Source organism: Dermacentor albipictus, chromosome 1 (genome assembly GCF_038994185.2).
Source record: "Dermacentor albipictus isolate Rhodes 1998 colony chromosome 1, USDA_Dalb.pri_finalv2, whole genome shotgun sequence".
In the NCBI taxonomy this organism is placed as follows: Eukaryota; Metazoa; Arthropoda; class Arachnida; order Ixodida; family Ixodidae; genus Dermacentor; species Dermacentor albipictus.
The window spans coordinates 148,913,840-148,940,966 of NC_091821.1; the positions used below are offsets into that span (position 1 = coordinate 148,913,840).

The 27,127-nt window shown below is 45.0% G+C and overlaps 1 protein-coding gene across 2 annotated transcripts in view; it reads left to right on the top strand.

Annotated features, from left to right (window-relative positions):
- Positions 1-27,127, top strand: part of LOC135903008 (beta-catenin-like protein 1) — a 167,753-nt gene that overhangs the window by 129,196 nt on the left and 11,430 nt on the right. The window contains exons 15-16 of one of the 2 annotated variants that reach the window (XM_065433363.1): positions 1,585-1,761; positions 7,339-7,475. In XM_065433363.1, the coding sequence (XP_065289435.1) occupies positions 1,585-1,725 (141 nt within the window). In that variant the 3' untranslated portion in view covers positions 1,726-1,761; positions 7,339-7,475. Of the gene's footprint in view, positions 1-1,584; positions 1,762-7,338; positions 7,477-27,127 lie in introns of those variants that run through there. The other variant, XM_065433362.1, reaches the window with a different exon arrangement.

A 27,127-nucleotide genomic window follows, 5' to 3' on the forward strand; every position in this document is an offset into this window, starting at 1 on the left:
TAATATTTCTGCAGACAATCCTTGAAAGTTTGTTGATGCAAACATCAAGTGGCTGCAACTGGCCCGTCATGCCGCCCGGTATGACAGCGAGGTCCGTGTTCGCTTGGGCGAGCGCAGCCTTCACATTGTCGGTCAAGTGCCCACGGTAAGAGTCGACGACAAGGAGCGAGTTCTTTGTCAAAAGGGCTCCTGGACGCCGTTGCCACACAATCTTAACCCACTCTTCCACCATCGCACCCGTCATCCACCCATTCTCATTTGCGCCCACAATGACATTTCTTGGGAAATTTCTCAAGCAGGCAGTGTCTTCCTTCTAAATATCATATAAGGGGGGAGTTTATGTCCATCAGCTGTGCAGCACAGCATCACAGTTGCGCGCTGATTCTCGTAGCCCGCAGAGCGCACCTTCACCTCCTTGGCACCATTTTCATTCACAATGTACGCCACTGGCATATCAAAATACACAGCCGTCTGGTCAGCATTGCCGATTTGCCCAAGGTTGTAGCCTGCCACTTCTCTTTTTCGCAGCACGTAGCGCTGAAAAGCTATCAGCTTTTCTTCAAAATCGCTTGGCAGCTTCTGGGTGATTGAAGTGCTGTGTCGGAGGCGGAAGACGAAGTGCTTCATGAATTTCTGTAGCCAGCCCCAGCTGGCTTTGAAATCCTTTGGCGTTGGGCCTCGCTCCCTCGAAAGTTCCCTAGCTTTCACTTGGAGCACTTCTGTTGTCACTGGAAGGGCAGCTGCTCTCTGCGTCCGAACAAAGTCGGCCAAAACTGTCTCCACTTCGTGGTGACAGCCTTTCTTTGGTCCGCTAAATGCCATCCTCGTTGCGGCACACGCAAAAAGCTGCTGTCGTTGTCCCCTCCAATGACAGACGTTTTTCTCGTCGACGCCGAAGTCCTGCCCGGCTTGAAGGTTCAACGATGCCTCTGCGGCTATCACAACTTTTCGCTTGTAAGCGGCACTGTAGTAGCATCTCCTGCTTGGTGCCATCGCGATAACGCCACGTCGCACACCGATACGGCCGACACGACACAGGTCGAAATGGCAACCGCGCTTGTGTATGGTTGGCTACTGGCATGGCTAGCAGCGGCTGCGATACTGACTTTTCTAGATAGCGCTAGCTATGCACTATATTTAGCAGTTTCAGTGAAAAACTGGCACATTTTTTAAAATCCTCGAATCTAAGCCGACCCTAGAGTTTGGAATATGATTATTTTAAAAAAACTGTCGGCCTAGATTCGAATAAATATGGTAAATGCATGGCCTACATCAGACTCCGAGAAAGCCATTGCTTGACTGAAATTCAGACCCCACTGATTGAGCAAGCACTAGATTTCGCGATGTGGGCACTGATAAGTCGTACAGGTTTGCAAAGTGCTTCTGTTGTGTGATTGTGGGCATTAATTGTAGGTGTTTTCACTTGCTATAAAGAAGTGGGTCAAAGCATTATCGTCAATAAATATGGCGATTTTGCTTTTTTGTTTCCATATTTTTCCTTGTGCATACCAGCCAATACCAGCTGCATTGCATGTGTTGTCATGCTGTTACATTTTCTCCACTGCTGGTGTGCTGTGTGCATAGGAATCCCGACCACATGAAAAATCACAGCCACAAGCCTATTTCTGCCAATGTATGAAGACTAACTGTGACAGGAGTGACGGACCAGACAGACTAGGCTTCATCGACTGCATGAATATAGAAGCAGACTTGCAGACATTGTAAGCTGACATGGAAGACGAAGTCACCAACAGTGCGCCAGTAAGTGATGGGAGGAATGACATTAAGCCGAGTCGTGCACCCGCTTTACTGATGGTTATCGAGTTCCTGAGCACCATCTGTAGCTTGGTTGAGTGTAGCTTTGGTGACTGTGAGATGCTGCGCATGATTAGTTGGCTAGAGATGATGACACTTGGTGCAGCAAACTACCATACAAAGCAATCCGCATCAGCGATTACTGCAAGTAGTCCTGCTTCACAAGAAATGAATATGACATGCTTCTGTAGTGCAGTTTTCCCCTTCTTTTTCTTATTTTTTTTTCTTTTCTGGCTAATTCTAAAATCCATTTAATCATTTGAGGGTCAAATTTTTTTGCGAAAACCATGCCCATGGGGTCAAATTTTTATTGCAGTTTCCAGTAGTAAGAAATGATTTAAAACTCATGAATACAGCAAAAATTTATTGCAAGCAATATTTTGTCTCAGAAACGCTTTACTTATACCAACAGTAAACACACAAATACGCTATGCAATAAAGATTGAGAAAAATGTATAGTAAAATTTATGGCTTCCTATTTGCTGTAACAAAAACAAGTTTCATCAGAAGAAGAAATGCTTTAGATACTATTCAAAAGGAGAAATCTTTTAGGATTCACTGTGAGAAGAGGCACCGCGCGCAGCCATACGAAATCACGACTGCACGCACCCCAATGTATGTGAATACACAAACCACTACCGAAGAACTGCAACCGAAGACAAAGAAAAAGAAAACTTAGTATTTCTGAACTTTGACCGTGTAGGGCTGTCTTTAAGCTACCATAACTGCTAGAGTGGTGGCTGTAAAAAATATTAGCATCTCCTCCACCCATGCATTGAAGGTAGCAGACTGTGCACGTGTGACCACGTGAGCGACCACTTGGAGTTAAACAAGTCAAGTGTTGCACCCCCTGTGAGCGCAAACATGATTTCAAATGACTTTAGGCTATTCCATAGAGATGCTAGCACCTCTGAACAACTGGTGGTGTTGAATGATTTTCATGCTATAGCACAAACCCACAACGGGGGATTGACCAAGAAGCAGGTAGTACATTTAAAATAAATACAAAATGAAGAAACGCAAGACCATATAAGCTTTATCACGTTGAGTAGCATGGGCGTGCGAGAGCACATGCATGCACGCCAGTTTCCTTTATGCCAAAGATGCAGGAATGAAAATGGCGAACATATAGTATTTCATTAACCGCTTCACATAGATTCCAAAATGTGCGTTGGATCTGCATAATTTTTTTCTGTCTCGTTTACCTGTGCATTTCTCATCAATAACTACAGTGTGTGGGGACGTTCGACTCTCGCGCGTCCCCTGATTTTGTTTTTCCTGCGTGGCTCTTGCGTCTCCTGTAATCCAGCTTCTGTGCGTGGCTTAGTGCTGGCAGAGGTCAGTTTGGTTGCTGTGCATTATGAGAGATGGCGTGAGCATTGCGCTGCTAATGCCCCCTAACGGCGGCGTTAGTCGGGCACGACATGGAGTAAGCTCTTCTTTGGGCTTGGGGTTGGTAAGCGTAGCTGACGTCCCATGCGTTCACTGATCCATGCTTCTGCGAGACCGTCTCGCGAGGCCTACACCAGAATGGATGAACATGATCGTTTGAACACGCCACCGTTCGCATGACTGTACACGCGAACGACCAGGCGTTGGTGTCTAACATGAGGCAAACATATTCGCTCGCTATCCGGCCGCGGTGAGTCGGACTTCCTCGATTTGTCACGCACCTATTGGCATGTTCTATGTGTTGTGAGTCAGCTAGCAGGTATTAGTGTATAAAGGTGCAATAAGTGCCCTTGTGATTGTCTGCACCACTGTGTTGTCGTTCCTTTCTCCCAAGAGCACGGGCGAGACCCCACAAGTGGAAAACCTTACACAGTCAAATCTGCCTTTAGTAAAGAATCTTTGTGCAACTGCTGTCTTCACAATAACTGAAAACTAGACCATGCTTTATTTCGGCTCTGGGGCGAATGAGTCAGACCAGGCCGGGTCAGGCCAGGTCATAGAGGGCCCAAATCTTTCAGGCCAGCCAGGTATGAAACCACCGGGCCGGGCTAGGCCGGGCCAGCGCATGGCACTTTGGGGCTCGGACCAGGCCTGGGGCAGAAAAACCGACATGTGCAGTGCTCTATTGCATACCACTTGATTTCAGCATTATGGGCACGAAGTGATTAGTAAATCTTCATTCTGAACAAGAATGGTTTCTTATATCCATTTCTAGAAAACTATTGCTTTGTTAAAATTTTATTTTAATAAATGTGTTTCTATAGTAATTTCAAGGTTATTTACTATTACTTCATGATGACCTGTTTCATTATAATACGGTTTGACTGTCGATCGTTCAATCAAATGGTGGGGTGCTCACTGATTGCTCTGTAGCTGCCACTTTCCTCGACAATCGTAAATAAAATGGCACCTTTACTTACGAAAATGAAAACGATTTTATCTTGGGCAAGGGCTTATTTTTAAAGTGCTGTTATAGTCAGGTATTTTCATTTTACACCTCCAGCAGTATGTAAAACTTGCTTGCAGACTTTGGCTCGGTGTTGTGGTTCAGTCGATTTAAAATTTTATGATGGTCGAGGTTGCGGGGGCGGTTCAGGTTTGCCCATCGTGTGGTCCGATGTGTGTCGTGCTTCGTCACCATGTTGCGAAATGTAGATATCACATGTGATGTTGACTGTGTGAAGCTGACAGTGAAGGGCGAATTGCGCAAATTAAGCGCGGTACTTTGTGCCTACACACGAGCTTAACATCTTTTGTCCTCTAAGTGTACAGACAAACTTGCTAGGCATGCACGCAGTTATCTGCTGGTTGCCTGCAGAGCCAAATGCCACTTCTTTGACAGTTTGTCACTCGCCCACCACGTCAGGGTGCAATGAATTTTAGTCACGTTTTATCACAGCCACACTGCTGTGGTTGTTCAGTGTAAAGAACATTGCTTCACTTGGTGTCTGCGACCGAAGTTAGGGTTTAGTGCCGAGTTGATGCACATCTATTCACAGCGGCCATAAGACTCTTGAGAAGCTGATAAACCACATTGCTAATGAAAACTGGAGTACAAGGGGCAGCCTGAATGACATAAACGTTCTTCGCAGCCACCATTTTCCGGCATTTTATCTATAGATCATGATCAAATAATAAAGCAAGACAAAGTACAGTGTCTAAAACTTCGGTCACCATTATACATTGGTTCAGTAGAGAAGGTGGCAGTGCCACGGGGATATTCAAATAATTGAGTAGGTCCAAAAAATCAATCAGCGGCTGAAAACAATGTCATCATGTTTGGCTTGACCTAGCGCTGAGCCGTCTCAGTACAAGTGCAATTTGCCCACTGGAACTGAGACTGTTGATTTTAAATGTTTTCAAATTTATGTTCATTCGTTAGAAATATGTACATAGAGAATTCTGAATGCTGAAATTCAAACCGAAGCAAATATGAATAACATAATATTCAATAGATTTTTCTAAAATATAGCACAAGCCTAGTTTTTTTTTTTTATGTAGGTGAGCAGCTAGCAGAGTGGGGTATATAGGTGAGGTACTCTCTAATTCTTTGGCAGTTACTAGAGAGAAAAAAATTGGCAGAAATCACTTGCAAGACCGCTCTTTGCTATTGCAGATGTCGGTTACTGTGAAGTGAGATCTCCTTGGTTTTAGGTATGGGTTTGAAGAGCTCTTTCAGACCTGCAGAGCTTTCTTGGAACATGTTTTTGCATAAGTTCTGCACCTGCCATCAAAACCTTGAGGGATTAACACTACAGGATTAACAGAAGCAAAAGCATATAAAAGTGCTTTTTTTTTAATCACAGTGAGCAGACCTAGTACATAAGGTTAGAACAAAATCTCAGACAGAGAACTAAACACTGGATGCATTTGTTCTGAGGACATTTATAAGTGATGTCCGAACCCCCACCAAAAGACCCAAAGAGATCATCTAGCCATGTAGGGCATTCAGGTTTATTGAAAAAGCCAGATAATCGTCAACCTACTGACAGCTTTTGTGCATAATCAATCAAGTTCACAATCAGCAAAGCTAAGAAAAAGTCCGCCAGTGAACCGATGCAAATGTGAGATTTCCCTGCGTGCACACTTCCCTTCCATGCTATGATGGTTGCTGACAAGTATAAATAGACAGGCTTTTTAAAAGCCACTGAGACACATTCCACAAGTCCCAGTAAACTGAAGCTCATCGTTATCTTTTGTAATACAATCCTTGACAATCCCCTAGCAGGTAACGATAATACATATCCATAACATCATTACCTATGGCAGATCAGTTGCAAGGAATGTGCTCCTCTAAATATTCAACCAAAGCTTGTGAGCTGGGGATTACAAAGGGATCCTGAATTTTCAACATTTACAAGTGTCTTAGTAAAAAAAACCATACCAATTTTTGCTGGGTACTTTTAAAAATGTTGAAACAGTGATCTACTTTTCTAGGACTCTGTTTTAATGTTTGAGAGCTGGAACCAAGTTTGAAACACGAGTGTATGACTGTTTGGTAAAGTATAATGTTTAACTTGTTAAAGACTCAATATAGTTGGCAATAGTAGCTTTTAAAAAGGTAAACAATATATGTTGTAAAATGGCACTTAGTACAAAATTACATAAAATACGTGGCACTAGTGAATCTCTGTACAGTACCATTAAACAAGAAAGAAAAATGGCAAAAGTAAAAGGTGTAGTCCAACTGAATTATGCAAGAAATTACAGTATGCACCGGGGAAAAGAAAATTACTGGTTTTGGAATTTTAAGCCCCATGCTCTTTTCTACAGAGCGAAGGAATGTCAATTGGCTGGGATGTGTGGTTGAAGCTGACACCTTTTGAATGGCCACACAACTGCAGCATGCGAGAATAGATGCTTGGACGCTATAGATTTGCTGGAATGGACATGAACTCCATCGCTATGTCAAATACATGCTCCAAACTGGCGCACATGCTGTGCCACGTCATTGGTGAACTAGGAGTGACACGACAATCAACGACTGGGTTGCTATAGTCTGGCTTTAGATGGCGTCGTGGCATGTGCGGTGTGGGAGAAGAGAGGGGAAGCGCTCGACTTGGCAAAACTCAGGATTCTGGAAAACAGTCGACAGCCTCTCTACCACAGCCGTGCAACAGCCACTGCTTGTGCTCCACTACTCCAGTACTATTTCAAAATTTTCGTGCCAATCCTGCCAAACCCTCACAAACGCTTAATCGAACAGGTCTAATCAATTAAATCGATTAAATGAAAGGTGGACATCGATGAAGATTAATCATTTTGCAGGATACATTTAATTGATTAATCATTCATCAGTATTACCAACCCTATTCAGGTGGCTAAGGTCCACTGCATAAGTTGTAATTCTGAAGGATTCGCCTTCTGTGGGGATTTTTTTTTATGCTGCTCCTGGCTGCTTATGGCTGCTGCTGTCATTACCACCACCACCACCTCTTCTCTATACATCATTTCCTGTTGCCCCATATGGGTCTATACACTATTGTTGGCCTGCTGGTTGTGTTTGGAGTATTGAAGTATTGAATTCCTGTGACGTTATCTTTAATACTAATGCTGCAATATCTCTTTCAGAATCCAAAGTTTCATGATGATGAGGATCACTTAGATCAGGAAGACAAGTTCTATCTTCGGAGGCTAGATGCAGGCCTGTTTACCCTACAGCTGGTAGATTACATCATGCTGGACATCTGCAGCTCAGGACCACCATCTGTAAGTGTACTTTTCTTTTACAGTGAAGCTGTATATCTCTACCCCCCTATGCATTCGTCGTGTCTGTGGGCAAAAACTCAACCAATCACAGCGGGAGGCATGCGCTGTGTGCACCACTGGGTTCCTTGCAGGACCACCAGATGGTGCTCACATCCATGGCAGCAGCGAAGCTGGCTGTGCAGGGGAAAGAAAGGAAAAAAGAACCAGAAAGCTTGCCTTCACGCATAGTGTTAGCCGCAGGCATTTCCCAATAAAGATTGTGGTTGCATAAGCCGCAGTTAATCTGGAGTTGCAACTGTAACATACAAAGCAGGAAGTGACGTAACTATGCTTTCGAATGTAAAAGAAGAACCTGCCTAGCAAGTGATTTCATTGAAGTTCTGATAGCACTATGGAAAGACCACGCTAGTTAGGACTCCAGAAGAGCAGCATGAACACGATGAGCGGCGACAGGAAAAAAAAAAGAAATTATATAGAGTTTTACATGCCAATACCACAATCTGATTATGAGGCAACACTGTAGTGGGGGACTCAGGAAATTTCGACCACCTCGGGTTCTTTAACGTGCACCTAAATCTAAGTACACAGGTGCTTTCGCATGCGGCTGCCGTGGCCGGAATTCGATCCCACAACCCCGTGCTTAGCAGCCCAACGCCATAGAGAAGCTACGGGAACAGTAATGTCAATATGCACAACGATGTCGTGCTCTGGCTAGGCAGGACGCAGCTGTTCATGCCCAAAGCGAGTCACACACAGTTAGGACGCCTGAAGAGTAGTGCGAATCCGATGAACAACTAAAGGAACAGCAACGTCAATATGCACAACGGCGTCATGCTCAGGCTCGGCAGGACCCAGTTCAAGGCTACATCACATTGGTCTATCGAATCAGGTGATACCACAGCTTTGCTGGACAACTACCTTCACAACGTGGATTGGAGCCCATTTTTTTTTTCTTTTTTTCTTATCCGTGCATATTTGAAAGTTTGAAAGTGAAGCTTTCTTTGCCTCTTCACCCCACTTTGCGGGTGCTGGCTGCTGCTGTCTTGCCAAGTAGACAAAGGCCCATTACCCACTACCTTCTACAACAACACCCGCATCCGACAGTTACAATACTACACTACCTGCCAGGCCACTGCCCACTACCCATATAGTGTGCGGCCCGGAGCATCCAGTGGCAAGAACTTTAGAAGTTGGAAATGGTGAATTAAAAAAAATGGTCAGCAGTAGAAGCAGCCGAGCATGGAAGTCAGCTGCAACACTGGAAACCTAGACGTGTCAATCCTCCCATTCAACATCTAGTCTTCACACTTGCTCATGCTTGCATTCTTGCATTGTTAGAGATATTGAGTTTGGATCCACTGCTGATTGCCAATTTCCAGCAAGTGTGTCAGTGGAAGTGGAAGTGTTGTCATTTTAATATAGAAGAACGGGAATTCCATGCACCTTGCAATCAGCATGGTGAAGTTGTTGCTGCCACCCAACACAGGAGCCAAGATCATCCTCGCAGTTGGTGTGTGTGGCGGGTGTATTGCATGAGTGAAGTGTGGGGGACTTGGACGTTGCATCTTCTGTTTTTTTCGTCAATCTGTTGGCAAAGAGCCCTCTTTTTTTTATGCGAAGCATATTACGAGAGCTCAACCCAGCTCCTCAGGCGCGGCGGTGTCGCCTTGAAACCACGTGACACCGTGACGTCACGACAGAGGAGAAGTGGCTTTGGCTCAACTCTTGCAAGACGGGCTGGGTGGGAATCGAACCAGGGTCTCCGGAGTGTGGGACGGAGACGCTACCACTGAGCCACGAGTACGATGCTTCAAAGCGGTACAAAAGCGCCTCTAGTGAATGCGGTGTTGCCTTAGAAACGAGCTGTTTCTAAGGCGTGCGTCTCTTGCTCAGGCGCACATTTCGTTGCCGCGCCGAACGCTGATTTGCTCGACGCTCACCGCGTCCAATGCGGGGCGCGTAGTCGCTGCCCTGTAGCCCATTGTCTTTCACCCCTTGGCGGGTCGACGGGAACGCTGTCGCGTTCCACTCTTGAAGGCGAAGCAGTAATGCATGAGTTGTTTCTTCGTCTAGCCGAACCAAATATAGCCAAGCAACAGCAGTTCACCAGGCTAAACAGTGGTTCAACAACTAAAATAAAGGCTAGTATGCTTCGCATCCTGGGCTTAACCTTACCTAAGCCACAGCCATTTTTTTCACTTTGAATTGTATTTTTGCAATATATTTTTGGGTTTTGTAAGCAGTCTGCACACTCCTTAGGCTCCATCAACACATCTACGAGATATGAAAAACCATCACTCTTAGTAAAGTCTTGTTCTTTACTGTCTAGATGACAAGCTGTATGCACCTAATTATTTGTTTGTGACTCAAGTTTTACCTTTTCCCATAGCTTGAAAACTTAGTGTTGCAGTATGAGAATGTGCATTGAAAAACTAGAAAAAGGAAGTGATGCATCCAGCACTGCTTGCCAGGCTCCTGGATTCACTTTCTTTATTACGGCATTTGTGTTAGAGAACTGTTGTTCTGTGTATAACTGAGGCCCTTGCTACACTTAAACATGCGCAGTAGCTATTTTATTTTATTTATTTATTTATTTATTCTTATTCATACTGTCAGCACTTGCCAAGACAGAAGTTGCAGTTACATTGTTGTCGTGTACAAACTAAACATAGTACATATTCAAGCAATTCAATAAAAAATAACCAGGACAGGAAGGCACAACATATAAACAAATACAAAAACAATAATTCGAGTTACAATTAATAAGTAAATCACTGTATAGGTCAATAAAAATAATTGAGGAATTTTGAAAAAGACAAGTGATGCCCCAAACAACTGCAAACGACAAACAGCCAGCAACTTTAAGATGTATTTTCAACCCTTTAAAAATAATTGGTAACAGCCTTTTCAAAAGCTTGTAAATCAGGGCATTCTACTATCTCTCGTGGCAAGTTGTTCCAATTGTCTATGCGTTGAAACAAGAACGAATGTTTGAATGATTCTATTATATAATTATGTGTTTATTATGTTTTGAATGCATTGTTCTGGTGTTAGCACGATTCTGTAGTGTGATGTGTTTTTCTAAGTTTACTCAATAGTCCCTACTTAAAGGGACACTAAAGGTTACCAGAAAGTCAAGTTAAAGTGGTAGAGCAATGTTCTAGAACGTCTAAGGCGTCAATATAATCGCGAGCAGAGCTTTAGTAACCGAGAAATTTAGGTAAATGCATGACACGATTTGAGACCCCCCAGCGACATTCCGGTACTAAACCGATGACGAAAGGTCTCCCCGTAATTTATGTTACTAATACTCAACTACTCGTATTAAAAATATCATTTCATTCGATTATAAGACAGAAGAAAATGCTACTTGTCTACGTCTACTCGATTCTAACAAAAAATAAGATTTTGACGTTACCCTTCAGTAGTATGGGTGGTCGAAAGGTTTCGTTTTCGCTCGACTCTGCACGCACGACTCTGCGCCGCGCATGCTTTGGAGTTTCAGTACTTTCGTTATCGCGTCGTGCTGTGAGGGTTCTGCTGGCTCGCGAAACTTTCATTTGGAACAAGCAGCGAGAATGCCACGTCCATGTGATGTCGTGGGAAGCCCTCGTTGCTTTCCCGCTCCGGAGAGCCGGTGTCGAGGCCGCCGTCGTAGTACGCAACGACGCCGGCAATGCGAGCCCTCAGCAGCAGGTCGCGCTCTTCCGTGCTCAAATCGCTGAAGTTGAGTCCACCATCGCGAGCCAATCTGTCGGTGTCAGGGTCCATTGCGACGAGCGTCGAAGTTTGCGTCATACAATGAAGTACCAGCTTATGGGCGTCTTGCGTTGGAGCTTGAGGTATAGTAGCGGCGCCTGGTGGCGGTGCGGGAAACGACATCTGGGTCGGCTGTGGCGAAGCACGTTTCTAGGCCGAGTTTTGCGTCGATTCGCACTTTTTTATGCCCTGTTGCGAGTGCGGAAAGGCTCGTCACTTCTTACAGACCACGCCGACCACGCTGCGAGCTCGCCGCAGCCTATAGTTTAACGAAAACGGACTTTCCGTGTGCCGTGGGACGTAATTAGTTTCTCCTTCCGCTAGCCACCATACTCCCGCTTTCGCTCTTCTGTCGGCACTGTCTTGGCTCTGTTTCTGGCCGCGTGTTTGCGTTTTGCGCAGAAAAGCCGTAGCGCCGTCTGCGGACGCCGTTCTACTCACCGATGGCGCAACGTCACTATGAGACCATGATGTCAGTTCTCCTCGATCAGAGGGCGGGCGATTTGAACTGCGCTAGAGGTACGCGGACGCTTCAGAACGCATTTTCTCTTAAAATAAGTCTCTCCATGCCACGAAACAAGCATTTCGAGGTTTGTGTGATGGTATTTCAACAGTCCACGTTGACTTAATAGTAACCTTTAGTGTCCCTTTAATACGTGAAAAGAGAATGTCAGCCAGTTAAGCTGCATATTCTGCTTGACAGTCATGAGGCCAGCTCTACTAAGTTGGGTGACGGACTGGATTGTAGTGTTTCCGTTAAAGATAAACCTTAAGGCCTTATTTTGTATGCAGTCACATTTTACTGCATTTTGTTGAGTGTATGGTTCCCAAACATGACTTGCATTAGTCAGTACAAGAAGTACAGTTATTTTGTAGGCCATTGTTTTTACCTCTGGGGTGGTGTCATGAAATTATTGTCATAATGACCAAAGTTTACTCATGGCCTTACTGCAAATGTTTGCAACATGTGCCGACCAGTTCACATCATGTGTGAGATGAATCCCTAGGTACGTATTTAAATTCCTTAACCTGAGCTAATTCTGTTCCATTGATGCTGTAAGGGAAAATTAACAGATTTTTTTTTGCGCGCCATATGCATACAAACAGTTTTTGATGTGTTCAGCTCCATTTGTCACTCCTCACACCAGAGACTGACTTTGTGTAAGTGGTTACTAAGTTCCTGCTGGTCATTAAGGGTGCATATTTTAGCATTCACAATGGTGTCATCTGCATAATGTTCGATGGCTATTTGTGGTGAAAAACTTATGCCCCTATCGCTAATATAAATGGAGAAAAGTGAAGGGCTTATAACAGGTCCTTGCGGCACACCCAATTGAACTGATTTATTGGTACTGCAAACAGATATATATTAATGAAATAAATTGTTCCCCTTCCGACAAATATGCCTCTATCCATTTGAATAGCTGATTATTACCCAGGAAATGAGACAGCTTCATGAGCAGCTTTTTGTGGGATATTGAATGCTTTGCAGAAATCGATAAAGGTAATAGCTGCCTTATTTATTCAAATCTAGGCCAATAGTTTTTTTTCAAAAATAATCATATACCAAACGCTATGGTCAGCTTAGATTCAAGGATTTTTAAAAACATGGCAGTTTGTAATCGAAAATGATAAGTATGGTGCATAGCTAGCGCCATCTAGAAAAGTCAGTATCGCAGCCGCTACTAGCTGCTCCAGTAGCCAACTGAAGTACACGAGCGACATCACTATTTTGACCTGTGTCGTATCGGCATGCATTATCGTAATGGCACCAAGCAAGCGATGCCACTATAGTGCCACTTTCATACGAAAAGTTGTTCGAGCCAGGCGGGACTTCAGCATCGATGAGAAAAATGTCCGTCATTGCAGGGGGCAATGGGAGACACTTTTTGTGTGCGCTGCAACAAGGAGATGGTGCGCCTGACGGGCTGCCCAGGCGGCGCTGCGGAAATGCCTGTCAACAGAGCCCTCTATGTTGCATTTTTAGGTTTCGGATAGTACAATACGCAATGCCCTGCTGGTGAATGCATGGCGACACGGTATATCTGCTCGTCTCAGCTTCGCTGCAGTAGAAATTTTGGAGAATTTTGTGTATGGGAGGGATTGTAGCATGCCTTCCATTGCCAAGGAAGCAAAGCGCTGTGCTGAATGCGTGCACTGCACACGAGAAGTTGCAGACATCGTTTCGGTGCGCTACCGCTTTCAATGCGTGTGCTGCTCAAGTCGCACGATGCCAAGCTGCAACAGCTGACTGCTGCAATGTGTCTATTTGCTTAACACTTTCATGACTGCGGGAAAATCAGTAGTTTTAGGGTAGTCTGGTAATTATTTTTTTTTCCTGCCACAGGAAATGATTCATGTTGAAGTGTATGATATCAAATTGTAGAAGAAGAAATTATCTTTCCAACGGTATTAATTTCAAACAACATTTCTGTTAATAATAGTACGAAAAAATTAAGCAAAACGAAAAAATTGCAACAAAAATGAGAAAGATCGATAAAAACATCAATGCTGCTTTGCACAAAAAAAAATATTTAAAAAAATCGAAATATACATTTTCAACAAAAGGGCCATATGAAATCAGCCTGCAAATATTAGCTCTGTATCTACAAAAGTTCTTCAGGTACACAAGAAAACATTAGACCTAGTGTCGTCTATCGTGCCACCGTGCGAAGCAGTTTCTCGATGAAGTGAAACAGAGGTTAGCTGTACGTTTCACAGATTTGTTTTCTGCGCAACTTTTCTTTCTTCATAGCACAGTTTACACTTTCTATATCTTTCCATTTTTTTGTATTTGATGCTGTTGAACCTAAGGTGCGCTCCGAGAGGGAACAACAGGCGCAACTGGGGGGTCCGCAAAATGTGGCTCATCATATCCCAGCAGCTGGTCGATTAGTTCTAGCCTGAAGGCAAACTGGTTGAAGTGCAAACTTCGCGATAATTCTGGGACTTCTGGATGCTGCTGATGATGCTCGTCAAACATAAAGCTATTTACTACAGCTATATCGATACAGTGGAAAAACAGTGTCTTCCACCAACGCACGGACTTCATAAGAATGTTGTAGGATCCGATGAGCTGATCAGATTTATCCACTCCAAGCATGCCCACATTGTATTTCTTGATCAGCACCGACTTCTTCACGGACACTTCTGTCCTCATATTCCCAACTTTCTTTCTTCGCTTTGTAAGGACGAGTTTATTCGCTGTCTGCGCGGTAGACATATTCAAAACCCGCCTGTCTTTCCATTGCAAGTACAAAACATCCTGCTCCCGCAGCCATCGAACTCTGCCTTCTCTTTTCGCTTTTCGCCTTCTTTTCCCACTGTGTGCCTTTGAGTTCACTTAGAAAGCCACGCCGATCTTTCCACATTATCCCACATGGAAGTGTCTTGCGCTCCAGTAAATTAACAAACAAAGATGTGGAAGTGTAGGAATTGGCCAAAGAAATGATGCAACCCTGATCAAGATAATTTTTGCACAGCCGCGTCACAACATCGAATGCCAAACCTTGCACGCTAGGCTCTTCGTGCTTTCCCGTGTAGACGCTGAACTGAACAGTGTACCCCGTTTCTGAATCTGCCAAAACCCATAATTTGTAACACTTTATCCCTCAAGCACTGGCGAATTCAGACCGACCTTTTGATTTCACCATTTTCTCCCCGACGGAGAGGTTCCGACGCGGTTGAAAAAATAACGTGGAAGAATCGTTGATGTGCTGAAGCAGAGAGGATATGCGGTGAAGCTTGCCATGCGATGCGACGGTCGTCTTCCCTGGATCAGAAACCCTCAGGAAGGCAAGCAACGCTTCGAACCATTTCCTTGGCATCACTGTAGGCAGAAAAAGCCCGGAGAACAATCTGCATGTGCTCCAATAACAATGCAAGCATGGGACTTGCACGATTCCCATGTATACGAGAAGTCCGATGAACTTGAGCATCTCCTCTTGAGTGACTTCCTTCCGCGATCTATCTCTCGCTGTACGTGGGCTTCTCGAAAATATGCATCCACACATACTTATTTGTGTTGTTGCATATATCCCTGATGATTTCGGCGGCGAAAAACAACAAGAAATTGACGGCTCTTACGAACCGCCGCGCAGCACTCCGGAGCGCGATTCCAAGGTCCACTCCCGGCGGTCTTCATATACAAAACTCCACTCTCTGCGTGGCCGCCAGCAAATGGTCCTGTCTGAATGACATTGACACCCTGCAGATAGGAACTGTAACCCTTAGAACACGGCGGAAATCCTTACGATGCGATAACACGGTCCGAGAAGAAAGCAAAACTCACCGGCAGATACGTGTCGATGTTCCACGGCAGTTTGCTGCACTGTCGTCGTCTGTACTGAAGTCGGACGAATCGAAGTCGTCTTCCGAGTTTGTGGTGCTGTGATCATCCACAAATTCGAGCCCAGATGCGTTGGAATCCGTCGAAACTCACCGTTTCCATGGAGCGGATGTGCACGACGTAAATGCCATCTCGAAAACAACGAGTGCTCGTCACCCCGACCATGCAGGTGCTTTAAAAATCCCTACACGGTGGAAAAGAGAAACACAAATCTGAACCTGATAAAATAGTCTCTCTTTAACCTGTTCGATGGCGCTAGCTGTCCTAAGCGCTCGGAGAGGCACCAAAATTCTAACTTGTACCACCGAGAACATACTATCGACGGGAATAGGTGCGGTCACGAAAGTGTTAAGCATGTGCACCAACTCATAACTGTGGCCCAATAACAATGCAATAACAACAATAACTAACGAAACTAATGTAATAATCTGCTGGCATTAGCACCGTGACTCGGCTTGAGTGGCTCTGGTATGTGTTGACACTGAGACTGCTGGCCACATGCATGCTTATACCACAAAAGCGCATTTCAAAACATGTCAATCAGTAAATACTGTGATTGAGTGTCTGTATCTTTAGCACTGGCTGACGTACAGTAGCTCTTTTCTTTCAGAGTAAGAACAATGCAGCAGCAGCAACAGTTTTGTTTGTTGTCATTGATTTGTTTACAGTAACATATAATGTCACAAAGGCTGTTTTTAAACACCACATTTTATGTACATTTCCCTACCTTATTGCCGCAACTTACTTTGCCACGTCAGTCCATCCCCCCCCCCCCCTTTTTTTTTTGCTTGATGTCTCAGCAACGCGTTCTGAAACAGTTTCAGCCGGTCTATATGAACTTCCGCTTAATTAGGTGTGCTGCTTTACCATAAGAAGTTGCTTTAGGTCCTGTAAATTCCTGTGTGCAGCAGTTTTCTAATAAAAAGATATCATCCGCATGCACCTGTAGAGACGACTGCATTTTTCATGGTTAAGCTAAAGTTAAATTATAATTTTTTATGGCTAAGCAGTCTGAACGAGATAATCCACAGACTATTCACATCGAGCGCAGATGCTTTTTCCAATAGCTGTACACCAAAATAAAACACGAAATGAACCCTGAGCACACACACTAAGCAAACGGGACTGGCTGTATACAGCCCGCTGACAGCGTAACTTAATGCGGAAAGCTGCGACTTGTATACTACCACCCAGCCAATTTTGTCTCGCGCGAACAAGTTGTCGCACAGTGTGTTGAAAATTCCAGCATGTCAGGCCCACGACCCTCATGACAATTTGCCACGCATCAAAAACGGTGGTGACGATGCTTGGGGACAGGGCACTGCCCGGCGCAGTCTGGCATATGCTCGCCGGGTCCGCACGCCTTCAGCATGCGGACCTGGCGTTTTATTGTCGATGTTTTTATCGGACAAAAAGTGCCCTCACTCCATGACCTGTGCTGCATTCAGTAGCGCACAACGCCCTACGCACATGTCGAATACTTGTTGAGTGCAAGAACTATGCACAAAACGAGCGAGACTCGTATTACTGTATGGGACGGTGTATTTTCCATGCTACCTAGCCAACTTCATTGACCACTGCCAGGTCCCGCCATGGTGCATTTAAAACTCCAGTGCGTCAACCCCATAGCGATAAGGAAAATAAGCGCATGACAACAGAGAGGAGCTGTTCTCCGAGATCGCACCACGTTTTGATGCGTGCGAGCCGTGCTGCACTGTCTGCGCATGCATGGGCACGCGTCCGCAAGCGTGAGTGTAGTCTGGGATATAGCGACGAGGCTAGCAGCGATGATAATGCAGAGTGAGCTCGGCATGGTTATAATAAATAAACGCTGTTTTCATTTTGTGAACGCTTTTCTCACTTTCTTGTTCGGCCTACATTCGAGGTAAGTTTTTAACATTTTTTCTGGCTTTGGACATTCAGGGGTTGGCTTAGAATAGGCCAGCCTAGATTCAAGTAAATGCAGTATTTGACCCTTTCCATCAATACATTCACCGGTTTCATGTGTAACTTTGGTGAGAACAGTGACTGTTGAGTACCCTCATCAGAAACCATGCTGATTTTTACCGAAAATGTTGTTTTCTTCCACAAATTTAATTAGGTGGGCAGTTAAAATGTGCTCCAGCGTTTTGCAACATGTACTTGTCAAAGAGATCGGCCATTAATTAGTGACATAGTGTTTGGAACCCTGTTTGTGAATTGGTACTATTTTAGCCTGCCTCCAGTCTCGGAACATCTCCGGATTCTATAAATTTAGCATAGATATCCAAAAGAAAAAAAGGAGCACTTGGCATATTGCTTTAAAGAAGCGTTAGAAATTTGATCAGGGCCAGGGCATTATTTCTCATCTAGTTTAGGGAGCAGGTTCAGAATGCCGTCTTGTCTAATAGCCTGCACATATCAAATACATCAAACAAGCATCAAATCGCCATTTCTAACTTCTTTATTCTTCTCCTCTACTTCTCGACTCCCTGTTATGATCGCCGACTTCTTTTTCAGCACGCTTCGCTCCCCCCACCTTTCTTTCTTCATCCCTCCTGGGATGGTATTTAAAACACATTCTCTATGGAAGCTGATTCTTCATTTTCATCCACGCCGATGTACCCGACAGTTTTTAAGTTACCTTGCTGACTTGCGGTTTTACAACACAGTAAGGTCTTTTATAGACAGAGCCAGTGTTTGATAGTCCTTTTCTCACGAGAACCAAGCCTCCTACATTCAAAGCACAAGGTTGCAGGATCAAATCCCAGAAATCTCGGCCATGGTGGCTGCATTTTGATGGGGGCGAAATACGAAAACACCCGTCTACTTAAATTTAGGTGCACATTAAAGAACCCCAGGTGGTCCAAATTATTCCGTAGGCCCACATTACAGCGTGCCTCATAATCAGATCGTGGTTTTGTCATGTTATTATTTAATTTTTTCCTACCTCCAGCACTGGTAACATTGTGTTTGGCTTTTTATCAAAGTTTCTTGTCATTCTTTTGTGGTGGTTTGCTTGGCAGTCTCCTGTCCTTGTTTCTGTAAGCAGCAACCATCTTGTCGACTCCCAAGGATACATCAGCAAGAAGATAAGTTTGTTTGCCACTTGCAACAAAAAGTGGTGTACATCCTTAGACCAGTTCTGTGTGATCGGTTATGATGAGATACCGCTGCTTCAAGGCAGCACTTCTATCCTCCTGGGAAACTTGGGTACATACTGATGTATTGCTTCAAGTTCCCGGTAGTTCGTTCTGCCCATTCATTAGCTGCTGGATGGCACGGGGCAGTGAATCTCGGTGTTACCCCACGTCGTTCTGCCCATTCCTGCAGTTTATGGCTTCGAAAGGCTGGACCATTATCCGACACCAAAACTTTCATGTTGTCAAACATTTTCCACTTGGGCAATGAGATCACACTGTTGGCATCCTCTCTTCCTGGCTTTGCTGCTACCATCCTTTTTGCACTCCTTTACGCACTCAAGGAATGCTTGCATTTTCTTCACATCTTCTGACTTCTTACGGAGCTCGGCAAAGTCTAAGTGGACAACTTCCAGTGGTGTCCCTGAATGTTTCGGCAATGTCATTTGTTGGGTTGGTTGTTTGAATTTAATCTTATTCAGGTTAATATAAAGGTTATAAACAAGGATAAGGTGCTTCAGAAAGGCTGGCCAACATTTCGATAGGAGGACCTATCTTTCTCCAAGATGAAGATACTGCAGAAGCTCATTAATTTGAATTCTGCAGGAATGCTACGAAAATTCGAATTATACAAAATTGGAGCTAATGAAAGTCAGAGAAAAAAAAAATAGCTCGGTTAAGGTGCATACATAATCCGACATAGCGTGAGAGCATGCGCGCACACATACTATGTTACGTTGGCGAGAACAATGTCTATAGTTCGAAGCACTGGCGCAGCCATCGCAACCGGACGTGGCCAATGCGGCCCTAAGTAGAGATAGCTCTTGCTCCATCCGCGCGTTTGTCGCGCCGACTGCGCCGACCCACAAGGCATGGCGCGGAAAAAAAAGGTGCCCACGCCACTTCTCCGATGGTCGCAGGCAGCCGTTCAAAGCAGTACGCGTGTTGGGGATCATCCTGCACATGTTTCGAAGAGAACAGCTGACAAATTGGATGTCGAAGTTTCCAGGGCACGGCATATCGGCTGGCGCAGCGTAAGCGCCGTAGCGTGACTGGCCTCACGCGACACGCGCCGACGCTTGCCGCAGGAATAAGAGCTGCACTCTAAAATGCATTCTTGAAACGCATCACAATCTGCTGCTATGTTGCTCTCCGTTGTACGTTCGTAGATGCACTGGCTGCAAGCTGCTGAGTATTCGTATAGGTGGCATCCAAACACATATCCCAGCGATGCTTTCCTTTGAGTAATAGCCACAAATCTCAAAGACTATGCTTTTTGGTACCGTGAGCGCCGATAAACGTCATGGCCACTGTGTTATAGATATTACTTGGTGCCGCTTCTCGGCAGAAGACCTTGTAAATAAAGAGCGTAGCCTCCAAGATGTGACATGAAAAAAAGAAAAAAAAAAGACGCAGCTTCGCCCAAAAGGCGAAGCATCGATTGCGATAGCAAATTAGCAGAGAGCAGTATGAAGTAAGGATAACACTTTTATCAGCCGTATCAACTTGTAAACATTCGCTTGCTATCTAAAATACTAAGCATGGTGTCAGTGCATGCAGCAAACATGAACACATCACACCCGATTACTACGAACACTCGCTGTCAAAATGCTGGCGTGAGGAAACGCGGCAACAGCAGCGAGCGAAGTGACATTGGTGCAGTCTATTGCTTCAACGTAAAGTGAGCACCAAGAACACACAGCACACAAAGCTACGAGTCGCCGACGCAACTAGGTTCTGCCCCACAGTGGTAGAATAGCACCATGCTCTACCCCAATGCAGATCGCTCTCAAGATACAACCATGCGACCGCGTGCAACCACCACGTGCACAGTTGGAGCCGGAGAGAATGCCCCCCTCCCCCTCCCTGGCACCTCGCAATGTTGAGTGACTCGCGCGCAAGAGAAGACGCCGTGCTTCCTTTTCGTATTCGCCCCTTTGGCTCAGGCGAGACTGAGCCGCGATCATCAGCTCCCTCGGCTCCCCTCGCACGCTTCTACTAGCACATAACGGGGTGTGGGGCGGTGGGGACGCCAATGGCAGAAATGCACTTGGAATGTCGATATAATTGCTATCGCAATTAATAAATAAACACACAGCACCGCGTTCACGTTTTTATCTTGAAGGTCTTCAGAGAGGCAGAGAACCAACCTGCAACAGACGGCCACAGATGGAAAGAACAAAGCTGCGCGGCGACGTTGTCGCCAACATGCTATTGCGCACCAGCCTTCTCCTCGTCTACGATGGCGCGGAGTTCAAATTACCGGTGGCAGTGCAGATTTCATTTTGAATTAGCAGGATGTGTTACATTGTTAGACGGACCATGGCAACTACTTCGAATTATCTAAAATTTCTAATTAACAAGTTGTGAATTAACTAGCTTTTACTGTAGGTCCTTCTTTCAAAACATTGGCCAGTCTTTGAGGCACCTTATTTCTGTTTATAACCTCTAGTCCCATTCTTGATTTTGGATTACCTTATTCAGTTTAACCCGCCGTGGTTGCTCAGTGGCTATGGTGTTGGGCTGCTGAGCACGAGGTCGCGGGATCGAATCCCGGCCACGGCGGCCACATTTCGATGGGGGCGAAATGCGAAAACACCCGTGTGCTTAGATTTAGGTGCACGTTAAAGAATCCCAGGTGGTCAAAATTTCCAGAGTCCTCCACTACGGCGTGCCTCATAATCATAAAGTGGTTTTGGCACGTAAAACCCCAAATATTATTATTATTATTCAGTTGACATACATGACATGATTGCACATACATCTTCGCGTCTCGTTTCGTGTGAGGCCACGTCAATCGCTCCGTGAGCTTCATGTAGGTTCTCCAAAACCCATCATGTCCAACTGAATGAGAGCTAATATGATAGAGATCCAAGATTTTTTATAGACTGGTGGGAGGCACTGCAACTTTCCCTGTCGCTGTGTGCTGGAGTGCTTCTGTTCCTTTCCAACTTTCGCGGCGTTTATTGCTTCTTGGTGAAATGAAACAGGCGTGACCACCAACCTCGACATAGCATCAGCATCTTTCATTGAAGCTCCCGGGCGGTGACTCACTTCAGTCAAACTGCTGAAGGTCGTTCACCCAGCTTGCAATTTTTCTTTTAAGTTCTACCAACTTAAAAAGGTGTGTCTGTGCTTCGTAATCAGTATAGAGCTTGAATTTTGTTTCTTCTAAGTAGGAGCGGAAGTACATAAGAGCCTCGATGATACGTTCCCATTACGTACGTTTTCCCAGTGCCAATGTTTGCAATCGAGAACACAAAAAATTACCCTATAGAGTTACACTCATTTCTTACCGGTTCATACATTCCTGGAAAACACAATTTTTTGGCGCGAACATTCATTACGTCGTCAAACTGGAATCGTATGATACGTTTTCCAGCCACTAGATCTCGTGTAAACAAGAAAGTGGGCGAGGCGCGCGCGATTAAGAACAGTATATAGCTTTTCTTGATCAGTATATCGCAGTATATAGCCCTCTGTGGCAGCTTCACCTCAATACTCATCCATCCGTCTCGCATAAAAATGCCGGCGCACACTCAGTTTCTCATTTCAGTACCAGCAAATCTTCTCTGGGGTTGTCGCATGCGGCATTCACAGCTATCACTGCCAATCCTATCACGATAAGCATCTTCGCCCATCTGTTCCACAGCATGTGGCGCTGTCAGAAGCGTAGCGCATGCTTTTAATAGGTGATAACCGAAACACGACGCCATTTCCTGCCACAGTCTGCAATCATATACGTTTTCTGGCAGCTAGAGCCCATGTGAACAAGAAAAGGCGTGAGGCGTGCGCGATCGAGAACAGTATGTAGCCGTCCGTCACACGTGAAAATGACGGCGGGCACAGTTTCTTATTCCGGTACCAGCAAATCTCCACCCTGGTCATAGCACGGTGCATTCACAGCTATCGCCGCCAAACCCACTGCAATAAGCATCTTCACCTATCTGTTTTACTGCACATGATGCGTAGTGCCACTAGTAGCACACTGCAAGCTTTTAGTAGGCGATAATCCTAACACGCTGCCATTCCCTGCTGCAGGCAGCACGATGTGGGCATCACGTTTCGCCTTCGGTTGCATCACGCAATACACCATGCAATACAAAAACAATAAAATGCATCTCAGGCCGCCGGAGCCCCACCAGTTCGATGCACGTCGGCATCTCGTGCCGCAATGATCCACGCGATGCTTCGCATTATGTAAATATCAACAGTAGTTGAGTCTGTCAAATTTTTTTTTAGTTACTTCGGATCATGCGTCTTCCCAGTTAGTATGTTTTTTCTCATGTTTTTTTTTTCCAAAACATTTGAATGGGGTTCTACTCTACTGAATATCCTTTAGAACATAAAGAGCTCCTTTCGCAATTGTTGTGTAGTTTACTTCCATCTTGGTGAAAGTGTAACTGTAGTAACCCAACATGTGAAGCTGTTGATTGGTTGCCTGGGTAGAGTCTTGCTGATACAGAATTCCTCCCATTCCATAATGCAACACATCTGTATTTTGTGCATATGGAAGCGAAAAGTCGGGAAGGCAAAGCACAGGGTCAGATGAAATTTGTACCAGCACTTAGCATGCGCAATCGCATCCTTCTGTCCACCGAAACGGTACATCTTTTTGCATCAACCTTGTTAAGCACTGTGTCTTAGCATAGTCTCGAATAAGTGCTGTGTAATGGCCAGCTACTCCCAAAAATATGCGAAGCGAAAGGACGTCAGATGGTTTCACAAGCTCAGCGATGTGCATCACAGACTCTTTCATATTCTTAGTAGTACACGACCCAAAAAAGTTAGTTTGTTTTTGAAGAGCTCGCTCTTCTTGAAGCCAAGAGCTTACCTTTAGTTTACCTTTACAGGGTGTCTACCAACCGGGAAAACCGGGAATTCTGAGGGATTTTGAGTAGTCTGGAAAAACTCAAGGGAAACTCAGGGAATTTATGCCTCTATCAGGGAAAATTAGCTGTAATTTAATTGAAAGGGTCGAAAGTCGCGGTAATGCTGACTCGAGTAACAGACAGGAATCATAATGAATCGTCTTTGACGCCCTCTCGTCAGCTGGAGAAGTTGCCAGTGTACAGTCAACGACTGACTTTCCGGATGCCTGATAATTCGGACGGCTTCGCGGCACCACTACTAACCCCATAGAGTCAATGTATCAGAATGTCTGAAACTTCGGACGCAAGAATTCTTCGCCGTCCAATTTTCCGGACTTTTTGCCTTGACCGCAGGTCCGAAACGGCATTAATCAAAGCCACCACCGCTACCATTTTGATTGCCTCGCCGCCTCGAACCGGCGCTCTCGCACACAGATTCGCTGGCAGCCGTAGCCACCACTGCGGCAATGCTAGACCTAGCTGCTTCGACGTTCGCTATTGAGCTTCTTGCCGTTGAGTGCCATGTTCTTCTGTGAATGCATTCGCTGCTGTCAGCAGTGGTACTGGCTCTGCCTTTGTGTTCCTCGCGATTGGCTTAGAAGCTAGGAAAGCACGATGCGTTGCATTGCGGTTCCCGAAAGTCAGCTTCGCCTCTGTACAGAAATAGTGCTTGGTGAAGCGTACGCAAAAGTATTACAGTGAAGCATAACAAAAGTGGGAAGGAGCTACCGTATAGCCATGGGACACAGTATGTATTCCTTAATTACACATGCGTGTACCCGGCATCTCCTGTCATAGTACGAGAACCGATATGCCTAATATGTGTACCAACAGGCCTTCAGAGCATTTTCACGTGTGCCTGAGGCGGTTTGAGCCCTTAAAGGCAGTAAATGACATGCATTTTTTTTTCCAAGTGGCCCATTTTTCAGATGTTTTCGCGGCCCCTAGGGTGTTCGAAAAATCGTACGTGGACTGTGCAACTGACCAGGAAGATGCTTCAAATGGTCCGTGGGGTGAACGAGTGGCGGAAGGAGGACAAGAACAGAAAGGACCTACGCATTGAGGATTGAATGGGAAAGGAAGCGTGCTGCCTCTGTTTTGAAGGAGCTTGAGCTCAAAAAGCGAAGTGTTGGCTGAAGCCGAGATGCAGGTGTTCTCCCTCATCCAAACCAAAATAAACTCTTTAAAGCAGTGAAACACAACACTGAAGCGTCGTGCTCGGGCTGAGAGTATGTCAGGACAATTGAGGTTGACTTACGAGCTGTTGAGAGAGAATCTCATTTGTGGCAAAGTTCAGGCCTCATATTACTGAGCTTGCTATCATTTGATAGAAATAGCTTATATTCGAAAATATTTGCTTCTGTATGCATCTCCTTTTTATTTGTATTTGAGAATCTCCAACTCGATTTGCAATTTTTTTCGAAAACATTTTATTTGCTGTGCATTTTACTAACCCCTCCCTTCTATTCTCTTTTTGGATAACATAAACACTATTCCTTAGTATTCAAATTGGGTTAAGCCCTTCTTTTTTTCATATGCTTACTAAAGAGTGGCAGCATCAGGCAATATGGTTTCAGCCCGCCTTGACGGAAAACATAGCTCTGCATCACTCAAGGAATTTTGCAAAGGCACTCAGGGAAAACCTGGAAAACTCAGGGAACTTGGAGATGTCAACTTGGTCAACACCCTGCTTTAGCAAGTTTACCTTTAGCATGGCTTCAGATAAGGCTTTGAGAACATGTGCAAGGTGGTCTTCATGTAGTTGCTTGCTCTTAGAGTATACAATGATGTCTACATATACATTGCAGAAGTGATTAATAAAAGGGTTCAGAACTGTATTCATAATCTTCTAAAACCAGCTGGGCCGAGTTTTTCGAGCCAAACGGAAGACTATACTCATAAATGTCAAATGGAGTCACAAAGGTATTGCTTGGTGTCTTCTTGAAGTGGCATTTACCAAAATCTTTCGCACAGATGTATCCTGGAAAACCAGGAACATCCGCCTGTTTTGTCAATGATACTGTCTATTTGAGGCATTGGAAATGGGATCAGATGCGTCTGGTTGTTGATGGCTCTGTAGTCAGTGCACAGCCTGAGGCTACCGTCTTCTTTCGGGGCGATGGTAATTGGCAATGCAAAGAGCAATAGAGATGGACAGATGATATAAGCATCTAAGATCTCTTGAAGCTTCTTGTTTAGCGATCTCTCCTTTTCTCTCTTTAGGTTGTACGGCTTTTTGCAGACTATGGTAGTGTCATGTAATTTAAAGGGGACTTCAAACTTGGTAGTACCAGGAGGATAGCCTCCCAAGCAGAGCAATTCCAGGTAGAGTTTTTGAATACTGTCTCCATTTTTTGGCGTGTGAATTCGGTTTGCATCTGTCGTAGATTTGTAATTACAGTAACTGCATAATAACGAAATCGGTGGGGAACATGAAAAAATTTGCTTTCACGAGAATAGTTACGAAATGAGACAGCACAGATAGGTAATGCATTGCAGAAGGAAACTTTACTGTCAAAATTCCGTTAGCCTACTTTGGCAAGCTTTGCTCAATGATGTAGAACTGCATTGTCAACAGTACTAAGTGCACCACATGCGTCAATCAGCAGTGGCAGCACATCCGTGGAGCAGTATTCTCGGTCAATTGCTTTTGGAGATACGATCACTGTTGTGAGATTTTGCGTAACTCGTCACCAGACGCAGAGCAACAGAGCTCCACGCATGCAGCAGCATTTCCCCAGTGCACGCTGTCACTCGTAGATGCCGACGCGTCTAATGCTGTGCATGAAAATGATCATATCTCACGTACCCGAAGGCAATTGATCGAGATTATGGCCCCTTCGTGCAAATCTAATTCCAGCGCAAAATCTGCACACGATGCCTGTCGGATTGCACCAAAGCCAGCATTCTTGAAGCAAGGTATGCGTATTCCTGGACAATCGCTCAATCACGGCCCGATGCATGGTGCCCCATGCTGCAACTACCATCTCAAGCGCCATAAACAATTCCACGTCGGTGGGACGTTGATTTTCTTGATTTTGCTGCATTTTGCTCACCGAGGCGCACATTTAGCACTGCGCTAAATGTGCAAAGACCGCTGTCACATCCCAGTGGCAACGTGCGTGCCGCTTCGAACGGGCATTCATCAAACAAGATGGTGGCCATTACGTGTTTCCGGTACACGCAATCAGCCCCAGCGTTTGGTTGTTTTTGTAAACAAAAATGGCAGCACCCACACAAGTGTAATGTGGTGGCATTTTACGTAATGTTAGTGCAAACGAATCGCATTTGAGCACATTTTGGAGCCTGCTAGCCTTGTGCGAGCGGGTAATACGCGAGGTTACGTTCCAGCAAGTTTCGTTGATGCAGGATTGTATTACAGCGACATTTCGTTGCTGAGAGGTATACAATCCATTGAATCCTATGGGTGTTTACTGGGAATACGAGAATATTTCATTGTCACGAGCATTTCATTGTCACGGGGCTTTGTTATCGCGAGTTTCGACTGTATCTTTATTAGGGCTTACAGACATAGTGTCGTCCCACTGAATGTT